Genomic DNA, 12,245 nt, shown 5'->3' with positions numbered 1-12,245 from the left:
GTCAACCAACATTGCTCGTGATTATTGGGCATTTCTACATGTCATTATGGTTCCTTTAAGCATGATGCCCTTCCGTGACCAATATTAGACTATTACACTATTACCTTTGCATCATTCAAGGGGAATTTGGAAATATGATGAGTCGGTGTCCAAGTCTAGTTCAAGGATTATAGCTTGGTTCTAACACCTTTCTAGCTTCATACAATTACACTACAGCGCCTCACAATGGCACTTGTTTGATGCTTGGTACATCATGCATTTCTTGGTTCAACAAGAAGAAACCCACAATAGTTGTGAGGTTGAATATAGGGCAACCTTTACAGCTACAATGCAATGTGTTTGGCTTCAACAATCACTTGTTGGTCTTTTAGTTATATGAGCAACAAACTTCTCCCACTATGATTTCCACTACTTGTCACAACACTATGCCAATTGCAATGAGTTGTGTTCCACCTTCAACATTGAGATGCACTATCATTATACCAAGGAGTAGATCCATGCAAAAGATATCAACTTGGTATACGTGCCTACTCACAACAATGTTGCAAAACATGTTTAGAAAGGTTGTTCCAAGAGCAAAGTTTGAAACCTTTCACAAGACTTTAGGCTTACCACAATTTGGGGATTTATATGCCACATACTATTTACGTTCACATCATTTACTCCAAGGGGAGTGTTAGTTCCTCTCATCATCCCCATGTGAATGCTCTCTTGCAAATGGGCATTTTTTACATTCGTGCCAGGAAGGATTTTTTTCTCGTGTGGCTGCTCTCTTGGGTGAGGATATTTTAGTATCTTGGTCCTTGGAGCAAAGTTTGAAGCCCTTCACAAGACTTTAGGCTTACCACAATTGGGGGATTGATATGCCACAAACTATTTACATTCACATCATTCACTCCAAGGGGGTTTGTTGCACACAGAGTTCTTTTTATCATTCCCTTGTGTATGCTCTCTTACAAATGGCAACTTTGTACATTCATACTGGGAAGGGGTTTTTTTTTTGTGACCTCCCTCTTGGCCAAGCGTATTTTAGTACCTCGGAGATGTAGTTTGCTTTCACTTCCACTCATTATTCAAGTGATAATGTTACAACACTCTCTCACACACACACAAGTGAGTATCTATTATTTGTGTATCAACTTTGCACCCAACCCAACAAAGGGAAAAGAACTCGTAAGTCACCATTAAATATGCAATTGAAGGAGAGCTCAAACTAGCAAGGAAACATGCAAACATTGTATAGGATAGAGGCTTGGATGGCATTTTTGAACAAACCACAAGTTAAAAGGACCCAAGGTGCTCACAAGACTTAAAGATACACATCTCTTCATCAAAGCTACATTGCACACACTTGCCATACATACTATGTGGAGCATTGCATCCCTTGCGTTTACAAAGGAATCTAAACGTGTGAGGTGATTCTACTGAACAGCTTAGGACTAGATTTTGGTTGACAAAGATCCACCGTCAGGATATAATCTGCTCTAAACTGCTACTTTCAAGCATCAAAGTTGTGACTGGCAAATCTCCATTCCGGGCTTAACTTCTTGCCTCGTCTCCATGCTTCTAGAAAACCGATATAAGGCACTATTGCACAGACACTAATCTGGACAATAAATTAGAGACTTAGAAGACATTATTTGCAATCTAGCTGTAGCTCGATCATGAAAAGCTTGAATTAGTAATTGCTACTCTAATAAGAACAACAGCTATTCCAGGCAGAAAGTTGAACTCACATGGCCATTAGCATTTGCTCCAAACTTCATCCTCGGGACATTCTGTTCTGTCTCCGCTTGCTTGAGCTCATCAAGAAGCTCTGGCGTGAGCCGTATCATCATAGCAAAAGGCTGAGTTGTTGCACTAGGCGAGGCAAGAAGCTGGTAAGACTCTTCCTGAGAACTATGTGAATTTCCTACATTGATAGATCCAGCTGTATCCTTCCCCTGCACCACCACAATTCTGTCCTTTACAGATAGGGCCTGACGCTGCGGAATGATTCCTCGCTTATGAGGAGGAGCGAACTGCCCCCTGCCCCCTCCCCGAGCAAATTTGCTGCCTGAGGACATTCTGATGACTTTTGTGCAACTCTAAATGATGTTGAACATCATGGAGAGTTGTCGAACCACACCAATTTGCAATTACGGTGTCTCGGTGCTTGGAGATGCATAAAGCTATCTTTTTGCTGCAAATTTGAGTGCCGCCACTCCCTTATGTCTCCTTTGCAGAATCCCTCTTGAGGATAAAGGGAAGATCAACGGAGATGCCTGCAGGCAATGGTGCAAATTCATGAGCAACACAGCTCAAAGACAGGGGGTAAAAGGAAAAGGAAATGCAATCTTCAAAGCTGTAATCTACCTGACTGTGAAAGGCCAGGCATGAAGATACCGATAGGGAGAGGAGGGGCCAAAAAAGAAAAACCAAACAAAACAAAACAAAAAAATCTCCTCGAACTGTTCAATGAGAAGCTATAGAGTCTTCTACTCCATCGCCATCACCATCAGCATCTTGATCCTGCACAAGCATCGCTTCTGCACGGCCGAAGGCTGTGTGCTTGGTTCTCCGGGTGTGCACCGGGTTGCGGCTGCAGCTCCTGCCGTTGCGTCCCTGTTTCTCTGTATCCGGCGCTTGAGTGATATGTATGTTACCTTGTGGTCTTCTTCTTCGTCTTCTTCTTCTTGTTCTTCTTCGTCTTCGTCGTCGTCTTCTGCTACTGCTGGTGGTGCTGCTGCTTCCTCTCCTTTTCTGCTGTGTGGTGTTTCTTCTTCGCTCTCTGCTTTGCTACAGTGTGTTATTTTCCTTTCCTGTTTCTGTTCCAGAGGGGCCAAAAAACCAGCACTAACGTTCATCCCCTCCCTCATAGCTCTAACCCCAGTTCAGTTGACTTGACCTCCCCAGCCTTAACCCCGGTTACATCTCTCACCCACGTGGCGCTATTGCAATGGGTGTTTCACACGCCCTTCAACCCCCCCCCCCCCCCCCCAAGATCCTTGTATCGTCCTTAGTGAGGAGGTGTTTCACAAGCTTTTTACCCACCAAAATCCTAGAATTGTTCGTATGGAGGCTCCCTCGTACTCGTGTGCGGTTTTGATACACGCACCACATGGCACTATAAGAAAGGGTGTTTCACATGCTTTTACCCACCCCCCAAAAATCCTATGTTTCACATGCTTTTACCCCCCCCCCCCCCCCCAAAAAATCCTATGTTTCATGCGCTTTTGCCCCAAATCCCAGTATTGTTCGTAGGGAGGTTCTATTGTGGTCATACAAGGTTTTGATACACACACCACCTGGCACTATAGGAAGGGGTATTTCGCATGCTTTTACCTCCCAAGATCCTAGTATTGTTCGTAGGGAAGGGGTCTTTCATACACTTTTACCCCCATGCCTTTGCCCCCCCCAAGATCTTGGTATCGTTTCTCCAATAGGATGATGGAATGGATTAAGAGATAAAATGGAAATCAAAAGATAGAGAGGTTTCAGTATAGTCATGCAAGGTTTCAATACACGTGCTTTTGGTTAATGCATCCCGTTGAGGCTTCTCAAAAGATGATGCCTATGGATGAAACAAATGACCAACTTGTCCTCCTCACCCACATCATTTGCTACATTTCGCTTGTAGATTCCAAACCCACAACATGGTTGTTGTTCATAGGAAAGCGTTACCGAACTGACCAATCACATTTTAATATTATTTTCGAATGAAGAGTTTAATTGATAAAACATTGTTATGACTATGTGAATGCAAAGATCCCCTTTTTTAAATGGTAATTAGCCACACATTCACCCTCTTACAAAACAATCCTTAGCATTGCTCATAAGGGCAATGCGATATTAAGGTTGAGGTGCACTCTTGGATCAAGGAGATGAATCACCATGACCAAACTAGAGAGAGAGAGAGAGAGAGAGAGAGAGAGAGAGAGAGAGAGAGAGAGAGAGAGAGAGTGTGTGTGTGTGTGTGTGTGTGTGTGCATGCCCCCATGTGCACGCATCTATGTGCACGTGCACACATGCATATGATGCACCATTATCATTTTATCATTGAAACAAGCGTTCCTACACAAATCAATGGTTGAACCTCAACATTAAAGCTCCAAAAGAAGACCATGTTTAATATTATTCCTACCACAGAAAGGAGTCTTATTTGTGGTGCTGGTGTCTCAAGTCACTTTATACAAGAGGACTCCATTCACGACCCCTCTATACATAATATTCCCTTCCTTTTAGAGCATAAGACCAATGGAAATCATTGTACTTTTTATGGTTGCACCTCTAGCTAGGAGAACTCCATTCACAGCCCATGGAATTTGTTATATTTGTGATGGTTGCACCTCTAACTAGGAAAACTCCATTCAAAGTCGGTGTCACAGCCTAGACTTGTGTATCATCCTCTCAATGGCAAGTCCTTACCTCAACCCAACACAACTTTAACCGAATCTAGTGGGAGGTTTTATTCATCACATGCATCATCATTGAAATCATGCATCCTAGCCTCAATCCATGCCAAGTGGATGGTATGTTGTGTGCACGAAGTGGATTTAAAAAAACTCTAAAGACTTCAAGATTGCTCAAACTTCAAACTTATGGTCAATAACACCATAATGTTGTCACTATAGATCTCCAAAGCTTTGTGATAGGGACATTGATTCTCACCGATATATTGCATTTTAAACACTTATAAGACAAGGATCAACTCCTTTCACCTTTGGACTCTATAAATGACAACAAAGTTGCTCAACAAGGGTGTGCTATCACATGCAAGAGCATTGCCCTTTTTTTCTCTCTCACACACATACACGCGCACGCGCACACAGCACCCTTCTTCTATAAATTTCTAAATTATATTCTTATTTCTTGGAAAGCAAGATATCTACACATTTCAAGGTTAAGTGGACCACTTAATTGAAGTCAATAGCGGGTAATTTTTTGGGACCTACACCACCTTGTCACTGCAACATTATATGAGCATATGCCCTAAAGGGTGATGCTAACAAAATGTCAATGGAATTAGAAGCAAGGAAAAGAAACAAACCCTTCCTTTACAATAATCCTATGTAGGATCAGATTAAAGTACGAGATGCTTGAAATGAAAAAGCTAAAATATGTGTTGTAATTACCCATTACAATGCCAATGATGGCCTGATACTCAAATGCACATGTTGGCAATGTCCCCTTGTATATTAAGAACAGTAAAATGAGGTTATATATACTATGTTTTCCCAATATCATAAAGAAATTACTTGTTTTAGGGAAAATGGTTGATCAATGGCCCCAAATGAGCTTAATTGACAATTGAGAACTAGGAGACCTCATGCCAAGTGGGCATTTGCTACTAGCAATTAAAGGAAATCTACAAGTGGCACTTCATTGTTCACAAATAATAACATGTCTAGTTGTTGCATCGATAGTTAACTAATATTCTTCAATTAGCTTAATCATGAATTGAGAACCAAGGTAATTCCTACCAACAAGGCATGTACTACCACTAGCCCGGAAAAACATGCAAATGGTGCTTCACTATTCACACATAAATACTTGTGTACTTAGTAGTTATTGTCCCAGTTGCTAGATCAAATGGTGGATTGGGAAAGGCTTTAGTGGAATAGAAGATCCATCTTGATAGCAATAATATCCTCATAGAGGGAAGTGGGAGAGGCACATAAAAGAAGCTTGAGAGAGTCAAGGGATCAATTTTGAGTAGGACAAGGGAAGTTGTTGCAATGAATAGTGTATATGCCTATCAAAATTTAGCAATGTATTTATAAATTCACTTAATAAATCTTGTTCGTATAAGGCTTGCACATTCAAAAGTGACATGTGGTGAGCGATCGTGGTTTAAAGACCCTTGACCCCCATAATTTGTCCATATTGAATTATATCCTACCCCTCATTGCTTGACAAATCCATATGCTAATAAGCTACCATTTTGATAGGAGCATCAATCTCCCAAATCTGTTGATTCATTTCAACATCCTCCATGAGTCATTGTTGATTATGTCTCCCAAAATTTCAAGATCCTTTAAGGAATATTTCCATCAATTTATGGCAAGGAGAAACATTATCTTTCAATATCCTTTAGGGAATATCAACAACAATTTCATGTCTTCTCCATAGCAGAGTGGAAAGCTATCAAGAGCTTACTCACACATAATATAAAGATGCTTATGAATACCTCATTGTCAACAAGGACTTGCATAGTAAATGTTGATAGATGTAGGTCAATGTCCCATGAAATTGTAACAATGTATAGAGCTGTTTATCATCTCTTTCAAGTCCTATTGCAAGACACTCATAAACTATTGAATGCCCAACTCAAGCAGTGGACCTTAACCAAAGGGAGAAATTAAGTTGAATACCAAACTTATTAAAAGGGTTACAAGATGCATAAAGAATATTTTCGCCCTTTGTGGAAAATTTGCATGCTCCATCTTATGAGTCACTCACTTTTTGCTCATGTTTGTGCATTCACATGCAAAGACAAACCACAATTTATTAGACACGCTTGGGTCTTCGACTTCAACATGTACATTTTGTACAATCTAGTTTACTCCCAATGCTTGTGTTGATGCAATTACATGTTGAATCTTGGCTTTGGTCCAAAATGCAATATATATAATTATAAGTGAATTCATAATACGTGTAATGAAAATATAGAAAGGGGTGATTTGTGTGAGCATGCCAAGGTTGTACATACGAGGAGCACTATCTATGTAAGCCTTTGTAGAACACAAGTGTGTGCGTAACAACCAATTGTGTAACACCCTCATATGCAGGGATTGAGGGATTGAATCCAGTGCTATCACGTTTGATCACAAGCTTATCAATTGATATATTGTAATAGGCCACATCAACATGAGACTTTATAAATCCCATCAAACCATCATGTAAAAGATGCAATCGATCTCCACATGTATGGGCCTTGTATATTATAGGGGGATGTAGTTTTTCTAAGTGAACTTAGATGTCAATTCATTTAGGGAAAACTAGCACATGTATTGTCATTGAATATAATAATAAACCATACTTTAAGTGAGGGAACTTTCAACCACCTTGGTGATGTAGTGGGGCTACTTTTATATTGCAAGTTGCAATTATCCTACATAATTGACACTATTAACCTTTTAGTGCGACTATTTTCCATCATAGGTATGTGACTAGTCCAAGCGATGGGCAAAACAAGTTGAAAAATAATTGCCAATACAATTTAACCTGTCATTTAGAAAGGTTGTGTTCTACATTCTGTTGCTAAATGTGTGAATAACCAATAGAAGACCCTAGGCAATAAATGGGGAAACCACTTAATAATGATCATTCCATGGGTTCCACTATGATACATATAGTCCAAATCTTTCTACTATTTTATAAAGGAACCACATTCCATGTAAGTAAAAATTTTCACAATGTGTATAGCATTCGTACTTGTATGATGCCTTGTAATAAGAAGCATTGCAAGTATGCTTTTAACAATAATGAGACTTTCGAATTTCTTTGATCACTACTTTACTCGTTGAACTAGGGCTCTCTTCCTCTTGCTTGTACTCTTAAAAATGTGACCAAATCTCTTATCATCAAACAACTAGCATTAAATTTATTCCAAGAGCTTAACCCTTTGTGAAAGTGGCACATCTTGTAACTGCCCTACATATCACCAATGTTTACCTTAAATACATGTAACAATGGAGAAATTTGATATGGAAGCACAGGGAGTGGGAGGTATGTTGACACAAATTTGGCTATTGCTTCCATGTAGGCTAGTGATTGTAAACGTCAATATGTCTTACACCTTATTGGATGTTTCTTGCAAAGTATTTTTTATACTTGCAAAATATATTGCCACATTGAGAAAAAGTGTTTTGTATATTCATTCTCAAAAAGATAACCTCTATACAATGCTTTTTCAGTGTGTACAATGCTTTTTCGATGTGTTTAAACACTTTTTTATGCTTTTTTGTGTGTATAAACATTTCCTAATGCTCCAAACTTTGCAAGCATATGCACGATACAAATTCAATCACGCGAGCAATGTTAGTAGACTTTGACTTGGTTTTATGTGCATTCTTTAATGAGCATGGAGTTGCTTCTATGTGACATGTCACTTCTATTTGAACTATTTGCTTGTCATATATATGTACAAAATTTATGAATATGAGTGCATAAAACAAGAAATGGCCTATGCGTTTCAAATTTGTACATTGCACTTAAAAGGAGAGATTTTTAGCATAGTAAACATGAACATTAAGGCAAATATCTCGAGCTAAGGAAACGAGTAGTGTTTGACTTTTTACTTGTATTTTAAGCATACGTATCACAATGGAGCATTGTTTATATCATTGTTTGAACTCTAGAATATGGCATGCGACAAGCGTGATCGAATCCTTAACAACAACAATGTTATCCCTACAACACTCTTTTCATTCTCTTCAATTCCAAGCATTCAAGATTTTACCATGAACATGTATTTCCTTTGAAAAAATCAAATGTGTGTTTTCATTTACTTTATGTTTGTAGTCATTAAATCAAAAGTTGAAGAGAGAGATGAGAACATGGAGCATTTCAAGTGGAATGAATGGGCATAGTTAATACTTGCCAAGTCTTTTAAAAATGTAATTAACATAAGATCATGCACACATTAACATAGTGAATTCTTATCTATGATAAGTCTTGGTAAATACTCACTCCTTGGAGAGGTTATGAAGTTATAAGAGTTATATTACTCCCATGATTGAGTAAACAAATATCAAGGACCTTAGACCAATGGGTAGTATAAAAACCTTGGCGGCTGTGCCAACAGCATTCACAAAGTAGCATTGATTCAATTGGATCTTTAGATGTACAAATGCAACATACTTATGTTCTTTTTTCTCATAGACCACCATAGAGAGACTATTTTGATAATCAATCATTTGTGTCATGTTAACTACTTCAAACAATGGATGTCCATAAGGGCCTTAGCTTTAGATGGAAGTTCCAACTTGGGTTATCTATATTGAGTTGCCAAACAATTGGATTATTCATGATGTCATAAAGAGTGCTTTGACTATATCAAAACTTAAATATCTAATATCAGGTCACAATTAGGAAATTAGAAACTCAAAAGAACTTAATGTTGTAAGCTAGCATCATATATAAAACAAAAGTTTCTAAGGAAAAACTCCATATTTTGAGCCTGTAAAATTTTAATTCGTACTATTTTTGTGAGATGTAGATATAATCAAACTACTTCACTTATCCTCATCAGCTTATGGAATCGAAGGTCGACATTCCATCTCTTGAAATAAAATTCTCACATTCCTATCTCATGTGACATGAAATGGATAGGTGGGATCACAAAGCCCAATAGCAAACCAATTATTTTGTTTTCAAGCCACATGAAAACATGAATTGAACATGTAAAGGGCCTAACTAGACACCTCCCCATCATCTCTTGAGAAAGCATGGACCTTTGGCCAGCTCAAAATGATTGTAACATAAATGCTCATGTCACACGATTTTAGGCAATGATTTGCATTTGACCGCTTTGAAATGAAAAAGTCAATATTCTTATGTAGGAGACAAAAGTTTTGTCATAACATTAAAGCATGTGTTGCATTGGTATATTATTCACTTAGTAACGTAATATGGGACTTTGGTTACTAAACCACCAAGACATTCTACATCAAATAATTAGAGCTTTGAGTGAGTTGCAAAACCAAAAGATAGAATGCTTGCATGCATTATGGAAATAATATACAACTAGCATTCCGTGCACACTTCGCGCACATGGAACGCTAGGCCGCTTCGCGGCTTCGCTCAACAATCCATTTCTCATATTTCTCTCTCCTCTTTTTCCTCTCTATTTCTAATGTTTAAATTAACTCTCTCTCTCTCTCTCTCTCTGCCTTCTATTTTAGTTTATTTTTTCTTCTCTCCTAGTTTTCTCTCTCTCCTTTTTTTCTCTCCCCGCTTTTCTTCTCTCTCTCTCTCTCTCTCTCTCTTTATTCTCCCCCCTCCCCTCCCTCCTCTCTTCTCTCTTTTCCTTCTCTCTCCCTCTCCTCTTTTTTCCTTTTTTTTCTTATTCTCTCTCTCTCTCTCTCTCTCTTCATTCTCTTTTTAAGTTTTTTTTTCTCACTCACTCCTTTTCTTCTCTATGTGCTTTTCTTCTCTCTCTCTCTCTCTCACACACACACACACTCTCTCTCTCTTCTTCTTTTTCTTCTTCTTTCACTTTCTTTTCCCCCAGTCTCTCTCAAAGTATGTAAAATTTATCTTTTTCCTATACATAATTCTTTCTTTATGTTTATATTCTCTCTCTCCTCCTCCTCCTCCTCTCTCTCTCTCTCTCTCTCTCTCCCCCCCCGCTTTTCTTCTCTCTCCCCCCTCTCCTCTCTTTTCCTTCTCTCCTATTTTTCTTATTCTCTCGTTAATTTTTTTTCTTTTCTCTTTCTTTTAAAATTTATCTTTTCTCTCTCTATAATTCTCTCTTTGTGTTCAAATTCTCTCTCTTCTTCTTCTTATTTTCTCTCTCTCCTTTTCTTCTCTCTGTCTCTCTCCCCCTCTCTCCTCTCTTTTTCTTTTTTCTTTTCCCCTCTCTCTCTCTCTATCTCTCTCTTAAATTTTATATTTCCTCTTTCTATACTTCTCTCTGTCTCTCTCTCTCCCCCCTCTCCTTCCCTTCCTCTCCTCTTCTTTCTTTTTTGCTATTTGTATATTTCTCTCTCTCTCTTTATTTTAATTAAAAATAAAATTTAAATTAAAAAGTTTAATCTTAATGTGAGAGCTTTATTTTAAATAAAAAGAAAATTTAAATTAGAAATTATAATCTAACAGAGAGAGAGAGAGAGAGAGAGAGAGAGAACCCAGACCCTACACATGAAAGAGAGGGGGAGGGGGAGAAGAAAGCTGTTTAATTAAAAAAAACTATTCTCTTTCCTCTTTCTCCCCTCCTCTCTAAGTCTTCTTCTTTTTATCCTTCTTCTTCTTCTTCTCTCTCTCTCTCTCTCTCTCTCTCTCAAAGTGTGTGAAAAACTATGTTCAAAAAACTTTAAAATAAAAAAGCTTTTAAAATGTTTAATTAAAAAAGTTGAGAGAGAGAGAGAGAGAGAGAGAGAGAGAGAGAGAGAGAGAGAGAGAGAGAGAGAGAGGGGAAGGGGGAAAAGAAAGAGATTTTATAAGTGAGAGAGATAGAGGAGGGGGTTTTAATTTAAAAAAGGGAGGTGGGGGGAGGGGGAGGCTTTAATGAAAAAAGGGAGGGGGAAAAGAAAATGAGAGATTACATGTGAGAAAGAGGGGAGGGGAGGGGGTTTTGATTGAAAAAATGAGGTTTGGAAAAGGGGTAGGTTCGAGAGGCCCTTTGGAGGTTTGGGGCTTTTCGAACCTATGGCAAAAATAATATAGTAGTAAGATGGCTGATATTTAGTTTATCACTCTCAACACATGAGGCCTTTGAGACATTTGCTTTCATAGGATCCATGTAAAGTGTCCATTGTTGTATTAATCACTGCTCACATGATGTGAAGTTCTTCTAGTTTCTTCTTTATCCATTTACTCCTACAAAAAACAATATAATAAATTCAAATAGTCAAAAGATTTCAAGTAATAGTCTCAAGTGCTTAAATGAACTTGCAACATATGCAAAAAGAAACCTACAAAAAATTTGAAGTGCAAAAGCAAGTTCGTACATAATGAAATGAGAGCTACAAAAAGTTGGGTTTTAAAGTGAGGAAACATGTGGCTTGTGCATTTGAGGATGGTCAATAAATTTTGCTTTTGCAAAGAATACTCATCAAGATTGTTAGTTAAGCTAGACACTATCTTGGATCAACATTAAAACATATATGTGATGCTAATATATTGCATTTAAAAAAGCTAACATGGAATAAAACTTGTATATTGATATGAAAAGTGGATTTCTTCTTCAAACAACAACATGCGACTTTTGTCAAAATCTAGTTCTTGAAAAGACTTAGGACCTAAACAAGGCTAGAAGCTCTTTAGTTGCTCCCATGTGTGTTGGTTGTAATGAAAGAAGCTTTGTCTATCTTTATACAAATATACAAATAATTGATGTTACAAATGTGATTAGAACATCTAACCTTTGTTTTTGCATCATATTTAGTGTTGTTTGATGATAATCCTCCTCCTCCTCCTTATCATCATCATCATAAGGAGATGCCTCAATAAAGCTCTTAGAAAGGAGGGAAAAAACAAGCACTTTGCAACATTCACTCAACCTAACCACCTTGAACAAATAGGCTTAATGCTAAGTCATG

The 12,245-nt window shown here is 38.1% G+C and overlaps 1 protein-coding gene across 2 annotated transcripts in view; it reads right to left on the bottom strand.

Moving 5' to 3' along the window:
* Positions 1–2,835, bottom strand: part of LOC148011803 (dentin sialophosphoprotein-like protein) — a 115,396-nt gene extending 112,561 nt beyond the window's left edge. For both annotated transcript variants that reach the window (XM_087670059.1, XM_087670060.1), the window contains exons 1-2: positions 2,356–2,835; positions 1,737–2,264 (exon numbers count right to left, since the gene is read on the bottom strand). In XM_087670059.1, the coding sequence (XP_087526185.1) occupies positions 1,737–2,066 (330 nt within the window). In that variant the 5' untranslated portion in view covers positions 2,067–2,264; positions 2,356–2,835. The remainder of the gene's footprint in view (positions 1–1,736; positions 2,265–2,355) is intronic.
* Positions 2,836–12,245: the final 9,410 nt, after the last annotated feature.

This window comes from Lygodium microphyllum, chromosome 28 (assembly GCF_053477565.2).
Source record: "Lygodium microphyllum isolate KBCC chromosome 28, Lygodium_microphyllum_v1.1.10, whole genome shotgun sequence".
Classification (NCBI taxonomy): domain Eukaryota; kingdom Viridiplantae; phylum Streptophyta; class Polypodiopsida; order Schizaeales; family Lygodiaceae; genus Lygodium; species Lygodium microphyllum.
Note: the sequence above shows the minus strand (reverse complement) of the source record. Positions and strands in the feature narration are given on the sequence as shown.